This window comes from Eleutherodactylus coqui, chromosome 9 (assembly GCF_035609145.1).
Source record: "Eleutherodactylus coqui strain aEleCoq1 chromosome 9, aEleCoq1.hap1, whole genome shotgun sequence".
In the NCBI taxonomy this organism is placed as follows: Eukaryota; Metazoa; Chordata; class Amphibia; order Anura; family Eleutherodactylidae; genus Eleutherodactylus; species Eleutherodactylus coqui.
In genome coordinates, this window is record NC_089845.1 from 140,203,280 (window position 1) to 140,221,785 (window position 18,506).

The 18,506-nt window shown below is 50.2% G+C and overlaps 1 protein-coding gene across 3 annotated transcripts in view; it reads left to right on the forward strand.

Annotated features, from left to right (window-relative positions):
- Positions 1-4,014: 4,014 nt before the first annotated feature.
- The window catches only part of ARFGEF1 (ADP ribosylation factor guanine nucleotide exchange factor 1), a 168,136-nt gene continuing 153,644 nt past the window's right edge, over positions 4,015-18,506 (forward strand). Inside the window, exon 1 of one of the 3 annotated variants that reach the window (XR_010786634.1) lies at positions 4,015-4,320. Coding sequence is in view for 2 of the 3 variants with exons in the window: in XM_066578563.1 (XP_066434660.1) it covers positions 4,224-4,320 (97 nt within the window). In the remaining variant the exon portion in view is untranslated. The remainder of the gene's footprint in view (positions 4,321-18,506) is intronic. The other 2 variants (XM_066578563.1, XM_066578564.1) reach the window with 2 other exon arrangements.

Genomic DNA, 18,506 nt, shown 5'->3' on the forward strand with positions numbered 1-18,506 from the left:
TTACTGGCTACAGGGAGGGGGCGTGAGCTTAGCTCTACCCCCATTCCACCCACTCTAATTGCAAACCACTCAGAAGGGAAGAGAGAGACAGAGAGTTGGAGAGGGGGAGGGAAGAGGGAGACTGCTCAGTTGGAAGCGTATATCTGCCGGCCGTGAAAACGTTTGCCCATATAGGCTCATGTAAATAAGCCTTAAAGGGGTTGTCCCGCGCCGAAACGTTTTTTTTTTTTTTTCAATAGCCCCCCCGTTCGGCGCGAGACAAACCCGATGCATGTGTTGAAAAAAAACCGGATAGTACTTACCCGAATCCCCGCGCTCCGGTGACTTCTTACTTACCTTGCGAAGATGGCCGCCGGGATCTTCACCCTCGGTGGACCGCAGGTCTTCTGTGCGGTCCATTGCCGATTCCAGCCTCCTGATTGGCTGGAATCGGCACACGTGACGGGGCGGAGCTACGAGGAGCAGCTCTCCAGCACGAGCAGCCCCATTCAACACGGAGAAGACCGGACTGCGCAAGCGCGTCTAATCGGGCGATTAGACGCTGAAAATTAGACGGCACCATGGAGACGGGGACGCTAGCAACGGAACAGGTAAGTGAATAACTTCTGTTTGGCTCATAATTAATGCACAATGTACATTACAAAGTGCATTAATATGGCCATACAGAAGTGTATACCCCAACTTTGTTTCGCGGGACAACCCCTTTAAGAGTAAGCCTCTGGGGAAAGCTTGCATATAAATTGTGGACATCAAAACTGTCGTTTATAACTTTTATGTTTGTTTAAATATACATTTCATCCCCCCTTCTGCTGCCACAGTATCTACTAATTGGAAAACCCCTCTAACTTTTCTTTTCTTAGGATATCCGTTTTTTGATATATCATATCTATAGTTTTGGATTACAGCGCGCATATGGCGGTGGTTTTGTTGGTGTCAGCGGCGGGTCATTTTCTTTTTTATGTATATATTTTTATTTTCTGTAATTTTTTAAAACTTATTTTTGTAACAATTTTTTTTACCATCTATATCCCCCATGATGTCATATAAGACCTCTGGAGGTCACTAACGTGGTCTTTTTTTTAAATTATGTCACACCTTTCCACTGTAGCTGCCATAGGAGCCCAAGGTACAGAGAAAAACATCTTGCAGTAACAGTAGTCACTAACAGAGCTAATCAGGGTCTGCTAGGACCCTGAAGCTCTTCTGTTATAGAGGGCACCCGGTGGTCACATGATCGTGATCGCAGGGTCGCATTATGGAAGTAATACTTCCACTTTTACTTTTTAATGAATAATGTTCATTGAGCGCTATGTAGCCGGGAAAGAAGGCAGAAGAGGTTAAAAACATCTTCTTCCTTCTCCTCTGGGTCCTCGGCTGTGTCTAACAGCTGAAGACCCCACCTGCTCCTGCTTGAATGCAGGAGCAGAGACTTTAATCCCATGCCGTACATCTGCTATTGGTTGGGATTAAAGCCCAGGACCAAGCACGGCATATTTACCGTACTTGCTCCTTAAAGGGTTAAAACGTCTGACACTAACATGCAGGAATGATGCCTTCCAATAGGTGTCACTGCAGTTATTTTTCCATCTTTTATTTACTTATTTCCCAGAGGAGCATGAATGGTCTTACCAGTCTCCTTCCACCTTCCAGGGGCTCTCCTTAAGGAGAAACTATACCCTTCCTTCCCCTGGGATACCGGCGCTCGCTTCAGACGTGTCAGGGGTTTTCATGCTATTTTACCACTTAGGACTTGGAGACAATGGAATATAAGCTGTCTGTAGACCCACAGATGACAGACTGCTGCCTCCTTCCTGTCAGTGCAGAAGATCCCTGAGCAGTCGTATGTCGGAAATCTCTCAGTGGGCGCAGTTTAAATACGCCCACCAAAGGGCTCAGTGTATAGGATGCCCCATCCTGCTATATGTCCTATAGCTGCGCCAGGGCTCAGTGTATAATATGTCCCCCACCTGCTATATGTACTATACCTGCTCCAGGGCTCAGTATATATGTCCTCCTCCTGCTATATGTACTATACCTGCTCCAGGGCTCAGCTGATAATATGTCCCCATCTGCTATATGTACTATACCTGCTCCAGGTCAAGGTGTATATGTCCCCCTCCTGCTATATGTACTACACCTGCTCCAGGGCTCTTGTATTATATGTCCCCCTCTTGCTATATCTACTATACCTGCTCCAGGGCTCAGTATATATGACCTCCTCCTGCTATATGTAGTATACCTGCTCCAGAACTCAGTGTAAAATACGTTCCCCTCCTGCTATATGTAGTATACCTGCTCCAGGGCTCAGGGTATAATATGTCCCCCACCTGCTATATGTACTATACCTGCTCCAGAGCTCAGCTGATAATATGTCCCCCTCCTGCTATATGTAGAATACCTGCTCCAGGGCTCAGTGTATAATATGCCCCCTCCTGCTATATGTACTATACCTGCTCTAGGGATTAGTATATAATATGTCCCCCTACTGCTATATGTACTAAAATGCTCCAGGGTTCAGTGTATTATATGTCCCCCTCCTGCTATATCTAGTATAACTGCTTCAGGGCTCTGTGTATTATATGTCCACCTCCTGCTATTTGTACTATACCTGCTCCAGGGCTCAGTGTAAAATGTCCCCCTCTTGCTATGTGTAGTATACCTGCTCCAGGGCTCAGTGTATAATATGTCCCCCTCCCGCTATATGTACTATACCTATTCCAGGGCTCTGTGTATTATATGTCCCCCTCCTGCTATATCTACTATACCTGCTCCAGGGCTTAGTGTATTATATGTCCCTCTGCTGGTATATGTAGTATACCTGCTCCAGGGCTCAGTGTATTATATGTCCCACTCCTGGTATATGTACTATACCTGCTCCAGGGATCTGTGTATTATATTTTCCCCTCCTGCTATATGTACTATACCTGCTCCAGGGCTCAGTGTACAATATGTTCCCATCTGCTATATGTACTTTACCTGCTCCAGGGCACAGTGTATAATATGTCCCCCTCCTGCTATATGCCCTATACCTGCTCCAGGGCTCAGTGTATAATATGTCCCCCTCCTGCTATATGCTCTATACCTGCTCCAGGGCTCAGTGTATTATATGTCCCACTCCTGGTATATGTACTATACCTGCTCCAGGGCTCAGTGTATAATATGTCCCCATCTGCTATATGTACTATACCTGCTCCAGGTCAAGGTGTATACGTCCCCCTCCTGCTATATGTACTATACCTGCTTCAGGGCTCTGTGTATTATATGTCCCCCTCCTGCTATATCTACTATACCTGCTCCATGGCTCAGTGTATAATATGTCCCCCTCCTGCTATATGTAGTAGACCTGCTCCAGGGCTCAGTGTATAGTATGCCCCCCTGTTGCTATATATACTATACCTGCTCCAGGACTCTGTGCATTATATGTCCCCCTCCTGCTATATGCTCTATACCTGCTCTAGGGCTCTGTGTATTATATGTCCCTCTCCTGGTATATGTACTATACCTGCTCCACGGCTCAGTGTATTATACGTCCTCCTCCTCCTGCTATATGCTCTATACCTACTATAGAGCTCTGTGTATGATATGTCCCTCTCCTGCTGTATGTCCTATACCTGCTCCAGGTCTCTGTGTATTATATGTCCCCCTCCTGCTATATGTATTATACCTGCGTCAGGGTCTGTGTATTATATGTCCCCCTCCCGCTTTATGTATTATACCTTAGTGTTTACCCTGAATAACCCTTACACTGACATCCATGTGAGAAGCACATGTCCCCCTCAAGCAGTGACTTCCAGGAGGCCTGAGGGGGCGGCCACCCTGTCTGCAGTCCAGCTCCTGTCATTCTATGCCTGGCCAGCCTTCCGCGGTGGCGCTGTGCTACCAGCAGCGGCGAGCAGACCTGCAGCCGTGTGAGACGAGGAGCCGCCGAGCCCCAGTAGCGGCGGCCCTCCTCCCGTGACTAGGCCCCGGCCCTCCCCCAGGTGTTGCTGCAGTGGCTGCTCTGGGCGGGTCCGCTCCTGACGTCGCTTCCTTCCAACATGGCGAGGAGAAGAGCTGAGCTTCCCTGAGCAGCCAGCCCGTCACTGTGACAGCCGCCGCCGACAGAGCCTGCTGCTGCCGCCGCTGCCCGGGCGGGGATGGGCCGGCCGCCACCTGCCCCACAGTAGCCGGGATATCACTCAGCCCTGAGCCCGAGGAGGCGCGGTGCACAGCGGACTCCCATCATGTTCCTCACCCGGGCCCTGGAGAAGATCCTCAGCGACAAGGAGGTGAAGAGGGCGCATCACAGCCAGCTGCGGAAGGCGTGCGAGGTGGCCCTAGGTGAGCGGAGGGGGACAATGGGGGACGGCAGGCACACTGCCCGAGGAGGGGCGGGGTGTGACAGTAGGTGACAGGAGGAGGGGACAGCACTAGTGTGCAGTGTGTGACAGGAGGGGACGGCACTAGTGTGCAGTGTGTGACAGGAGGGGACGGCACTAGTGTGCAGTGTGTGACAGGAGGGGACGGCACTAGTGTGCAGTGTGTGACAGGAGGGGACGGCACTAGTGCGCAGTGTGTGACAGGAGGGGACGGCACTAGTGCGCAGTGTGTGGCAGGAGGGGACGGCACTAGTGCGCAGTGTGTGGCAGGAGGGGACGGCACTAGTGCGCAGTGTGTGGCAGGAGGGGACGGCACTAGTGCGCAGTGTGTGGCAGGAGGGGACGGCACTAGTGCGCAGTGTGTGGCAGGAGGGGACGGCACTAGTGCGCAGTGTGTGACAGGAGGGGACGGCACTAGTGCGCAGTGTGTGACAGGAGGGGACGGCACTAGTGCGCAGTGTGTGACAGGAGGGGACGGCACTAGTGCGCAGTGTGTGACAGGAGGGGACGGCACTAGTGTGCAGTGTGTGACAGGAGGGGACGGCACTAGTGTGCAGTGTGTGGCAGGAGGGGACGGCACTAGTGTGCAGTGTGTGGCAGGAGGGGACGGCACTAGTGCGCAGTGTGTGGCAGGAGGGGACGGCACTAGTGCGCAGTGTGTGGCAGGAGGGGGCCGGCACTAGTGTGCAGTGTGTGACAGGAGGGGGCCGGCACTAGTGTGCAGTGTGTGACAGGAGGGGGCCGGCACTAGTGTGCAGTGTGTGACAGGAGGGGGCCGGCACTAGTGTGCAGTGTGTGACAGGAGGGGACAGCACTAGTGTGCAGTGTGTGACAGGAGGGGACAGCACTAGTGTGCAGTGTGTGACAGGAGGGGACAGCACTAGTGTGCAGTGTGTGACAGGAGGGGACAGCACTAGTGTACAGTGTGTGACAGGAGGGGATAGCACTAGTGTGCAGTGTGTGACAGGAGGGGGGCGGCACTAGTGTGCAGTGTGTGACAGGAGGGGGGCGGCACTAGTGTGCAGTGTGTGACAGGAGGGGGGCGGCACTAGTGTGCAGTGTGTGACAGGAGGGGGGCGGCACTAGTGTGCAGTGTGTGACAGGAGGGGGCGGCACTAGTGTGCAGTGTGTGACAGGAGGGGGCGGCACTAGTGTGCAGTGTGTGACAGGAGGGGGCGGCACTAGTGTGCAGTGTGTGACAGGAGGGGGCGGCACCAGTGTGCAGTGTGTGACGGGGGGCGGCACCAGTGTGCAGTGTGTGTGACGGGGGCGGCACCAGTGTGCAGTGTGTGACAGGAGGGGGGCGGCACCAGTGTGCAGTGTGTGACAGGAGGGGGCGGCACTAGCGTGCAGTGTGTGGCAGGAGGGCACGTCACTAGCGTGCAGTGTGTGGCAGGAGGGCACGTCACTAGCGTGCAGTGTGTGGCAGGAGGGCACGTCACTAGCGTGCAGTGTGTGGCAGGAGGGCACGTCACTAGCGTGCAGTGTGTGGCAGGAGGGGGGGGAGAGGTCACTAGCGTGCAGTGTGTGGCAGGAGGAGGGGGAGAGGTCACTAGCGTGCAGTGTGTGGCAGGAGGAGGGGGAGAGGTCACTAGCGTGCAGTGTGTGGCAGGAGGAGAGGTCACTAGCGTGCAGTGTGTGGCAGGAGGAGAGGTCACTAGCGTGCAGTGTGTGGCAGGAGGAGAGGTCACTAGCGTGCAGTGTGTGGCAGGAGGAGAGGTCACTAGCGTGCAGTGTGTGGCGGGAGGGGGAGAGGTCACTAGCGTGCAGTGTGTGGCGGGAGGGGGAGAGGTCACTAGCGTGCAGTGCGTGAGACCGGAGGGGGAGAGGTCACTAGCGTACAGTGCGTGAGACCGGAGGGGTCGCTAGTGTGCAGTGTGTGAGGGGGAGGGCACTGGGCACTGGTGTTTCTAAGCTCTGGTCCATTAGGGCTTGACTCCCGTTTGGTGTGGTGGTGTCCCTGCTGTGACAGGACGGTGACACAAGACATGATCGCCACATCAGAGATGCAGCTGTTGTGCTCTTCTTGGGGGTCCCGGCCCCCTCATGTACCTCTGTGACTGTTCCTCCGTATTACAGGCGCCCAGTGATTCCAGGGATGTTTTCCTGGGTGTCCATAAAAGTGATGTTTGTTTAGAGAATGTCCTGGATCTGACTTGAGTCTTCTGACGCTCGCTGGCGTGGAGAGCGTCCCTCGGTGCCCGTATGGCTCATGTATGCAGAGATCTCCTACCAGCAGAGAACACCCTGTGTGGCAGTCAAGGGTTTTGCTGCCGGAGTGCTTGAGGATTAGTATATGAATATGGTGGTATAAAGGGGTGCGGCAGGTCGCTCCGCTGTCTGTGCTCTACTGTCACTCTATAGGAAATGATAGCCCGCAGAGACACTGGTAACATACCCGGGTACTACTGCCCTGCGGGACCTTACTCCTAACCACCATTACCATAGGCCGTCATACTCCTTGTTGGGGCCACGCTTGCATGTTGTGAGCTCTACTTTGTGTCTTTTGTGTCTGACCTCCTCTTATTGTGTAAGTCCGGTTTTATGGTAAACATACTTTTTTAATTTTCAGTGTCACCTTATATATTGTGAAAACCTCCTAAATCCTGCCGTTTTGCGCTGAGCACTGCGCCTGCTAACAGTCGGACTCCTTCCGTAGAGGAAACTTATTGTAGCGGTCAACTTATTGTAGGATTGCAGTGACAGGTAACGCCTATTCAGATAACTCGGCTGCCTAAAAAAACATGTTCACATTTACGTTTTTTGGCGTGGATCCGCATGCGGAATTTGCGCTGTCTAATCCGAGTGCGAAATTCCGATGCTGAAGCTAAAAAAAAGTGACAGGCCGCTTCTTCTTGGCTTCCGTGTTGTTTCCGCTTCTGAATGCCACATGATGATTTTGCCCTTTTTGACAGGGAACAATCCGTGTGTGGATCCGCGCCAAAAAGCTTTTGAACACATTTTTTTTTTTACACGGAATTCATGCTGAAGATTCCGCTATTTGAACATCCTCAAGTTCTACCTTTCGTGGTTCTGCGCTGCCACAGGTAGTGGCTGCTGATCATGTGGTGGCGAGGGGGAAACTCAACGGTGAAGGCCTCGGGGCAGAAGTTGGCGAGTTATGCTCGGTCTACTCTGTGGAAGCTTCTTTATAGTGGAAAGATGGAAGTTTTTGTTTTTTTCCATTTTTTTTTTTGTTTTCTTTAGCATTTTACTCTGTAGTGAGTTTAAACCTGGCCGTTCACTAAAGTCTCCAGTACTTCTGGATGGTTTGGGACCTCCTGTGGGCTGGGGAGGTTTGCTTAGCAGCAATGTTATAAGGACACAAGTGCTATGCAAGTGCATTTTAGCAACCTGGCCCTCGGGTCTAAGGCCGGGCTCACACGAGCGGGTTGGATTCCACGAGCGGATGTCCCAGCGGAAGACCTTCGAATATGGTCGCGTATGTGTGCGGATCAGAAAGTTGCCCAACCCCCTGGAAACCCCCCCCCCCCCCCCCTTGTATCGCGCAGGCGACATTCCCTTGTGCTGTCGTGGTGAGATGTTCTCAGAACCTTTAGGACCGGATGCTGCTCTCTTGGCTTGGCTGGTTTATACTACTTATTTTGGAAGTAGTATAAACCATTAAAAAAAAAATAAAGAAAAGGCAAAAAAATCCTTAGGCCGGGGTCACATGGGACGTATTCTTGGCGGAAATCTCGTGGTTTTGAGGCAGAGAAAAAACGCAAGATTTCTGCCGGGAAAGCGCTGCTTCAAAACCCACCGCACTTGGCCGCAGGTCTTGGAGTGTTTGGCTGCACGCTTTTCTGTTACGGCCGGCGCAACAGAAAATTTTTTTTGACATGCTGCGGCCTGGGAATCCGTGCTGCAGAGCCGGCTTTGCCCTGACAGATTCGCCGTCCCGTGTGGACGAGATTCTTCACAAATCTTGTCCACATGGCCAGCTAACCCCGGGATTAGCGGCCACATGCGGATTTGCAGCAGCAAAATATCAGACAGAATTTCCGCGGCAAATCCGCCCCGTGTGAACCCAGCCTTATTGTTGTGGAGGTCAATCCCAGAAGAACAAGCGGAGGGTGCAGACCGTCCGGATGGGGTGTTGCCCCTCAGACTCCGTCCTGCATTGTTTGCCCACAAATTCAGGCTTTCTTTATACCGTTTTTTTAATCTGGTCTCCTAGCAACTTGCGTCCAAGTCCGCGTCCATACGCAGCGCATCCATAGAGATCAACGGAGCTCATACACGCGGAATCCATGGGAAAGTAGAGCACGCTGCTGGCTTTCATCCGCTCACGGAATCCACAATTCCTACATGCAAGTGTGAGCAAACCGGCCGAAGGCCATGCACTTCACTGCCTGCGTATCATCTGTGCGGACGGATATGGCGGAATCCGGCAATTCAAATCCGCTCGTGTGAGACCGGCCTTATCCTCCAAACTAGCTCCTTAAAATGCTGGTATTTAGGGCGCAGTCACGGGGCGTATTATCTGTCCGTGTTATATATGTATTTTCTTCAACACCATTCATTTACATTGTGTTTAAACATGCCGTTTTTTTTTACACATTAAATCTGCAATTGCGCGGATTCACTGCATGTTTTTTTATGCATGTTGCCAGGAGGCGGTGGGAAAAAGGGACATAAGTCGGGCTTTTTTTTGTTTTGCGTGTATGAAAATTGCCGAGAATATGGATGCAGTGCGGGCGTACAAAAACGTGCAAATGCATCAGAGATGCATCTAATGCGCACAACCTCAGCGACAATGGTGTTTTTTTTTTGTTTTTTTTTATGGACCAAAATTGCATCCGCCCGTGGAATAAGCCCCGGGGTGATCAGACCCAGCCGGGATCTGCAGGTGTGAAACGTATTCCCTTTGTGTGATTTGGGCCTCATAGTGGATTTTATCTGCTTCTGAGAATACAGTATCGGGGCTCATCTTCACCGTTGGCTTTGATGCCAGCAGAGACTACATATGGGCAGTGAGTGTACTGCGCACGCCCGCGTATCTCACGCACGCAATTATGCACAGTGGGACTTTTTTTTTTTAAATTCCCTGCTCTGTTTCATAGCGGGGTTGTGTATGAATCGCCGCCATATGTAATGTATTGCATATGGGCAGCTTTACATACGTTGCCTATACAGATGTACAGGGTCACGCTGCGTGGCACAGAGCATGCTGCCATCTGTATCGATGGAAGTCCATTGACTTTCATTCACTCCGTTCACCACGTATTATGTGGTTGTGCATTGCATGCATATTAACTCTGTGCAAAAACGCCCGTGGACGTGAGGCCTGCGGCGACCGCAAGAGACGTAAAAAAAATCTGCAGCGAGTCTGGAAAAAAATGCGTCCGTCCGATGTGTGAATTTTGTAGCTTGGATGCAGATTTCATGTTTTGTGTGGACTAAATGTTCACGTGCTGCAGATGTAAAATCCGTACAACATGTTGATAGACGTGTAGATGACATTTGTTAAAGCGACAGCACTTCCGCTTCGTGTGAACACCACCTTATAAACTGTAGTTTGCTGAAGATGATCCACAACTGAAACTTGAATTTGTCGCAGATCGGCACGTTAATCCGTACCCTGATAATCGCCACATTACTTCCATGTAGCAAAAGTAGGTGATTGCAGAGCGCTGCAGAGACGTGCACCCCCACTCACAGATCTGCCTCGGCATTAGACCCGTTGTATAACCAGCCTGCTGTGCCCCGGCATCAGAGGGGTTGTACCAAAAAGAACGTCTATCACCCATCTAAGAAGCTTGACTCGCTCCATTGTAATATTTCCATCTTTTTCAGTCCTCTTGCAGCTTTTCCGACGTGTTCGTGACCAATGAAGACGTTCTGGGAACATTTCTTAGAGATTTCGTATTTTTCTGCGTGGAACTGTTGCAGCTTTTTGTCGCAGCTCATCCAGATTACCGCAGCGCTCCCGTTGTACAGGGATTTTTTAATTAAAAGTTTTCCTAACTTTCTATTTACCTTTCGGCGCTCTGTGAATCTCGCAGGATGCATTATTGGTCAGTTTCAGAAGTCTTTTGCAGGTTTGTTACTTTTTATTGCTGCAAAACCGATGTTGCAGTTTTGCTGGGATTTGGAAAAATAGTAGCGAAACGTCCCAAGAGAAGTCTCACTCGATACATTGTTACCAGTCAGGATTGTAAACGGCCAGAAATGCTGTTTTTTAAGCGGTTTGGCTGGATCCCGCATGCAGTTTGTGCCCTCACAGAAGTGGGTACCAACGAGATGAAGCATCGCTCTTTCCATTACGGCCCCTAATGCTCTTTTTGCAGTATTTTAAGATGCTTTTTACAGAATGGCAGGCGTTTCACACATTTTTACAAGCATTAGGTGATCATTTTTTATTTTATGGTCTAACTTGTTACATATGCATTTTTGCTATAGTGGCCACTTAAAAAAAAAAGCCTATTGGAAAAACACCAGAAAAAAAATTATTTAGTCCGCCTGCACACCAACGGATTTGAATTGCGGAATCTGCAATTAGCGCCGACGTGGACGATCCGCTGCAGGTCCACTACCCCTGAGCATCGGATGCGACTCTTCACAAAAGTATCATACACCAGCCGGGCCAAGAGCGCTGCATCCCGCTCTAAATGCTGCCGCTCTGACCGCTGCAACGAAAGCACAAGACAACGTCGTCTGGGCGCTTGCCTTCACATAAGAGGGGCGGCCAACCTTTTAATTTGCTTGTGATTTTCTTTCTTTCCACGTGGACGATACGCTGTACATCCGCGCAGAAAAACGCTCAGATCAGCAATCATCCACAATTAATTTTTGCGATGAATTGCAGGTCTTACACAGTGGAAATCTGCTGACTGAATCCGACCCGTACGTCTGCAGGCAGCCTCACCCGAAAGCCTCCGCAGCCTCCGGGCATGGCACTTTTTTTCTGGTGTTTTACCCATAACCTAAGGGGGGGGGGGGGGGGCTTTCACGTGGCGCTGATCTGCTGTGGATTTTGTTTCAGATTTCGAGGCAGATCTGCAGCACATTTCATCCTTTTTGTGGAACTCAAATTGAAGGGGTGAAATCTGCTGCAGATCTGCACTAAAATCCGCAGCAAATCGACGATGTGCGAACGCAGCCTTGTCAGGGAAATAGTATTGATGAGCTCTCCTCAGGACAGGTCGTCAGTAGTTGATCGGCTGGGGTCAGTCGCTTCGGACCCTGACTGATCAGATGATTGGGTGCCTGCTGTCAGCGCTGTAATATACAGGGGAGCAGAGCGGAGACTGCAGGCGCAGCGCCTACTGATTGCAATGAGAGCAGTGTAGGCACCAGCCCCTATATAGGTCGCAGCTGCAGCTCCTCTGTACCCCTGTGTATTGCAGTGCGTATTCTTGTGTGGCAGACCCCGACTGATCAACCATTGCTGACCTGTCCTATAAGGTATATACAGAGCGTGTTCACACGGGTCGGAAATACTGCAGATCTTCCACAGTGGAATTAGCTGCCGAAAATGCCCAGGATTTACAGCACAAACCCCATCCACAAGGAAAATCCGCCGCGGAAGAGACCTACACTACAGATGTGAAATGCGCCGCACATCGCGCTAGGCTGCCGCTTTACGCTTCTGGTGCTGCGGATTCCCTGTTTATTTTCCGCTCTTTGAAATCTGCGTTGTGTGAACCGACTCTTAGGGTGGTTCCACACGGTGAGAAAATCGCAGGATTTTCGCGCAATGGGTGATTAAAACACAGAATTACGAAACCCATGTTCTTCAGTGGTGTCCTTCACATTTGTGATGTTTTCACTCGTGATGTTGCAAGAAAAAAAATTGGCGTCGTCCTATCTTTTTGCGTTTTTTTTTTTTTAATCTCCCACGTTTTCCTCTGAAGCCTCCTTTTTATTGTATTACTACTTTGACTTTCTATCATTGGATCCACTTTTGTCTTTGGTGCAAAAAATCCCACCATACTCTGCCACCCAAATGGCCTGTGTGATTCCAACCGAAGGCCGGTTTCACAGGACGGTTATTATAGCCACCAGCTGACCCACCGGCGTCCTGTTCCCCCGTTTGGAGCGCTAGTCCCGCGGCCATAATGTAGACACATATCTCCCTGAAACTGGTCCAACGGTCGTTTCACATGTGGCGTTTTTTTTCTCTGGGAGTGGATGGGTAACTAACTGCTGAATGTGCCGGAACCTGGGAATTTTCCCTTTTTTTTAAAAAAAAAATCTTTGTCGCTTGTGTTTTTTTTGGGGGGTCAGTCACATTATTTTTCGTTCCCAGCCGGCTGTAGGTTTGGCATTTATTCTGCATGTTTTTGCGTACTCTCACAGGCACGAAATGCTGATGCGATCTGCCATCTAATCTGAAGCCGACCCTCAGATTTCTGCTGCGATTTTCCATTTTTAATCTCCGTGGATCCGCACTCGGATCTAGCCCCACTCAATCGGGCGCGTCCAATATGGTTTCCAGCGACAAGAATTAACCGCCAAATATTATGTTCTGCAGATTTCAAATCTGTTTGCGTAAAAACTGCGCTGTGCAAAATATCGCTTCTGTTGAAGATATTGGGATCCCAAACCGGATCCGCACAAACTGAGGTATAATGAAGAAGAAGGGGTTCGGTGCCGTGTAGCCAGTAGACTGTGATTGTTCTCATTACCATTAAAGGTATCTGATCTACAAGGTTGTTTGGTTTGTGTACTGAGAACAATCACACAATGAGGCATAAAGGACATGAAAAGGCCAGAAAAATGCACGTTAGATAATGTGTAAATACAAAAACAAAAACGTCTGCGCCAGTAAAAAAAAAAGAAAAACCCCTCTGGCGGTTCTTTGGGTTTAAAGGAAAACGGGCCACAAATATGTGTAGCAGGTTATTCAGCGAGGAGCAAGTACTTCATATTAGGGGTTAATGCTTTATTAGGCAGAAGACATTAGCGCGGCTGTAATGAGCGCGGCGGACGCACGTTAGTGCCGTGCTTTCTGCTCCTGAGGAAATGTTTGTATGGATTAGTGTCAGACCGGCCGCATGGCTCCACACCCTGTATGCCGCGGACGGGACATGTGGGACCCAAGATGTTAACCTTCAACTGTGTGATGAGTAATCTGCGCCGCGGTGGAGACATCCACCACTCACTTCAGACCTAGTGTCCTTTATGGCCCCGCAGCTCTACCTCGTGGCACCGTATTGCCTGCTTCATCAGAACACGAGCTGCAAAAATCACATGCCATTGTCAAGATGTCTTCTTGTTGGTGGTGTCATGCTGTTATCCAAGTGATCTCATTCTCTGTTGTACTAAACGTCCCTTGAAAGTGTGTACTACCATGTTTCCCTGAAAATAAGCCCTAGCTACACTACATTGTATGTATATACTCACGACGTCGCTCTGCGGAGTTCCGGCAGCTTGCTTGTAGTCCTCCGCCATCGACAGAAGATTGCTCCCTAGTAACAGAATTTGTAAAGTCCGCATCCAGGAAGCCATGGCTCTGATTGGTTTTCAAGCGTCCAATACGATGCAAAAGGAACCAACCACAGCCATTAAATGCGATGGCTGTGACTGGTTCATCGAGCGCTCCATTGATTGGCTGAGCTGCAGTGCTCAAGAACCAATCAGAGCCATCGCTTCCTAGAGGTGGGTTTACAAACCCCACTACTAGAAAGCGATCTTCTGTTGACTACTGTGTTTTGCATTTAGCGCACCTCATCAATGAGGCTGCCCCCGAAAGCAAAAGTGAAATTGTGCCGCTCTGTCGCTGTTATAAGACATCCCCCGAAAATAAGACCTAGTGCCTCTTTAGGGTCAAAAAGTAGTATAAGACAGGGTCTTATTTTTGTGGGAAACATGGTAGTACCTCCAGACTAAGGCCACATTCACACGGATGAGCGCATGTAGCATCATGTGGAAACGTCCCATCGCACTTGCATGCACATCACACGGCCTGCGGATGTGACATGCAATGTCACTGAAAGCAATGGGCGAGGCGTTCCGGGAGAACACCCAGGGATGGAACATGTTGCTATTCTTATCCTCGCAAAATCGCTCATGTGAAAAAGTCCATATTTGTACGTCTCGCAACGCATGAAATTCTGGCAAGATTCTCGCCCGTGTGAATAAGCCCTGAGGGATATACTATATCTGTCTGTACTTTTTACTGAGCAAATATGGACAGCGCTGAAGTAAATTGGTGTAAAAGATGAGTGTTTTTTTTTTTTTTCTGTTTTTTATTCGCCCCGGCTAGGGGCCTGCGCCCCCGGCTAGGGGCCTGCGCTCCCGCCCCCGGCTAGGGGCCTAAGCTTTCATCCCTGTAACGCTGGGTTAACACGGGGCGGATTTCCAGCAGAATTCTCCCTGTTTGGCCGCACTGAAAAACTGCGGGAATTCCGTTGGAAAAGCGCAGCTTCAAAGCCCGCGGGTTTTGAAGCGGTTTGGCCGCCAACATTACGCTGGGACTTTCTTTCCGCATAGAGAGGAGCGAGGCTGCAGCGGAAAAAAAAAGAATTGACATGCTGCATCTTTTGATTCTGCGCTGCAAAGCCGAGCAGAACCGACGGATTGGCTGCCCTGTGTGGGCGAGAGTTTTGCAAATTCTCGTCCGCATGGCTGGCTAATCCAGGGGTTAGCGGCCACAGGCTGATTTGTCGCAGCGAATTTCCGCACGGAAATTCCACGGCAAATCCACCTGTGTGAACCGCTGTGGATCTTCCATGCACAATCTGCAGCATTTACACCCGTTGTGGCCGTATCCCTATCACAAAGCACCGCCGCTACGCCTCTGGTGAATTTATCCTAAGGTGTTTTTTATATACCGCCATCCATATTTATTTTGCTTAGACGGACAAGGACTATTCAACTCTACTATTCTATGATTCTATTCATGACAGTCGGCAGGTGGACGGAGACGGTCAATGAATGGAATCAGGGAGGGGTCGGAGAGGGAACAAAGGGGCACGCAGAGCTGTACGGTCATGTAATATTCATGCTGGGTATCAGGTATTGGAGGTCGAGGTGCTCTGTAGACTGGAGTTAGGGTGGCGGGTGGGAAGTGAAGGCTTTGTAAGGAGCCGGCAGACAATGCTTCTTTCATCAGCGGCTCTTGCTCCGTGTGCAGTCAGATTGCAGGAGCGCCGGGATCACCAGAGCCCTCTGCATGAGATTGGGGGATATGGATAGGAGCGCTGTAATAACCAAGCGTGGAAATACATGAGCCCAGGGGGGGATTGCTGAGATGTGCAGTCCTACAATCTGTATTACCAGGAGGAAAATTAGATTGTGAGCTCTGTTGGGGACCGCCATTGATTAGACTTTTTTATGGCCATGTGGATAAGTTGATGCTGTTACATAGTAACATAGTATGTTAGGCTGACAAACACAAATGACCACCCAGTTCAGCCGGTATCCACCCCTTCCTGTTGATCCAGAGGAAGGCAAAAAAAACAAAAAACAATGAGACAGAAGCCAATTTTTCCTATTTTGGGAAAAAATCCCTTCCTGACTCCATACAGGCAATCAGACCTGATTTCTTCAGTATTGCAGATGACCGCGACAGCTGGCTGCCGGAATGCACAGTACAGATTTTTTTATTTTTTTAATTAATCTTTGTTTTTCCCACGTCGTCATTAGGCGATGATGCGTGTACCTGCGACTTATTCATAATGTCCATTGCGGATGGCCCGTGGGTCGGACTGCTTCCATTGACTACCGCGGATTGAAAGCGCACGTGACGATCGTGGACTCCATAATTCAAATCCAGCCGTGTGCCACCGGCTTTTGTTTGCATCGTTTTAAGTTTTTGTGCCCTTGACAGGGAGGAGCTTGAGTGCCGCTAGGAGAAAGCAGGGTTTTGGTGTTGTACAGCGACCCTTTGTAGGAGAGGAAGGCGGTTCCCACCCAAAGTGCGCTGAGGCTGAGATGGCACTTAAAGTTGGAAGAGAAAGTTGGGTTCTGCCAACTGATATGGCTATGGCTATTTACCGACAAGGCCGACAGGAGTAGTCTCTGGACGGCCCCAGCGGGGTCAAGGGGAGGCGATGACCAGCAGTTTGTCCAGAGCTTTGGCTGTCAACTCCATGCCGGCTGCACCATCGGTGAACGAGTGATGGCCGAACAAGATTCCAACCTGTCCGCAGGCAGTAAAACAGCCCTGCCGGTTCACCGCCAGCCCAACCTGCTCCCATATACTGCAGTCCGCTAGATAGTCGTCTCCTGATTAGGATCTATTCTCCATAGTGACTGGGAAGCTGAGTGCTCGGCTGCTCGCACGGATCTTGTACGCCGGTTTATTTCTTAGCCGGTCGCTTTCCTTCCCAGAAGGGATTAATTTTAACTGGTGCTTATTTTCTACCGAGCCATTCCTAATGCTGATATAATTATGAGCAGCAGACGCAGCTTAGTGCCGTTCTATGCCTTGTTGGGCTACAATAAATGGCCGATATCCAGTGCTGGGAATAGAGAAACAACATGGATCGGGGTCATACAGGGGCAGGGTGGGACTACAAGGGGGATACGGGGCTCATGAGCGTAAATATAATGTATTACGCAGTATATAGACCCATAGGGTTCATTCACAGATGCGTATTTTTCATTCAACTTTCGTTTGCATGTAAAAAAAAAAAAAAAGAAATAATACCCTATCGGCGCGCCGTAGAAGCCCATTTATTTGTGCACAATAGCAGTACAATTTTGTGCATTCTTCTTTACGTGTGTATGTATGGTCCGGATTCACGTAAAATGACTGCCGATGGGCAGAGAGGTGCAGGCAGCAGCGTATTCCGGCCTGTGTATACGTTGCGTATTCGCGGACCAAAGTACACATTCGCCTGTCCGAATGCACCCATTGTTGCTCTTCTGTGAAATGTTCACTTTGATTTTAAGGGAGGGCTGAAACAGAGCGGAAGGAGGGGTAGAAGCAGCTACACGGCAGGGTAAGGAGAGGGGATACTCCCTTCTGTCAGAACCTGCACAGTGCAGGAATTGCCCTCGGGCGTGCGCTCCTCTATAGTCGGGGATAAAGATGCTACGAAGGGGGACTTCTACTCCTCACTGGCCCTTCCTCGGTATCCAACAACATTGACTAGCCACACTGCTTTGGCAGAAGCCTGGCCCGGTACCCCAGTAAGAGACTATTTCCGGTAAACTGGACTTTTAGATCAAGAATACGCAACAAATGGGGAGTGTAATGTTGGCATGTACCCGGGGAGCAGAAGAAAGTCATCTGCCTTTGGCCCGAGAATGGGCATTTGCTATCGTTGTCTTTATTTATTGCATTAAAGGTTCTTCTGCATGACCAATGGAGCCTGCAGAGTTTGCGGTTACCCACTGCACCTTCGGGCTTCGGCAAACTTTCAAGCCTACTTGAGGCCCTCCAGCAAACCAGTACGGCAGGAACAGAGGTGGGATGACACCTGCCCCCATGTATGTGAACCTGGAGACGATGGTGACCCTGCAGGAGTTGGGCCCATCCCTTCCTGAGGTGCCCCTAGCACCATAACCAGTCTGCCAATCTCCTTTGGAGCTTAGGGGAGAGTGCCAGCCTATACCCAGTGCCACTCCACAGGGGTGGGGGGGGGGGAGGAAAGCATCCAAGAAGTCACATCGTATTACCATACCATGTTGGTGGATTCTTGATGCACTTCTCATTTTCAGTGCTTACATAAGACTTTGTTTAGAATCGCCTTCCTTCTACGGTAATGAATTCCGGACCGCAGAAGCATACCTGGAAAAGTCTGTTCTGTAAACCTGGCACAGTAAAGAACCTTGGATTTGGGTGGGCTCCGTGGTCATCCGCTGTGCGTGGCATAGAGCCACATGTGTGCGTGGCTGGGTACCTTGGTCAACCCACTTGGGCTTACTAATACCGGACAGGCACGGAAGGACTGCTATCTTTTCCAGTGACCGACGAGAAATTAGCTGAGGAGTGTTCTGTGGAGGGTGAAGAAGCGCCAGCGGGTCGGGGCACACGGCGGATAGTGCAACTGTTTACGGAATATTGCTATATGTTTGTGCGGGCTGCGGCTCTGTTCACATTGGCTTTAGGTTCTGGCCTGGCAACGAGGAAATCATGGTAGAGGGAAAATGTAGATTTCACAAAACCATTAATCGTTACTTATATAGCGCCAACATATTCCGCAGGACTTTACAAATCAGAGGGTACGTGCGCCGCCGGGATCAGACATC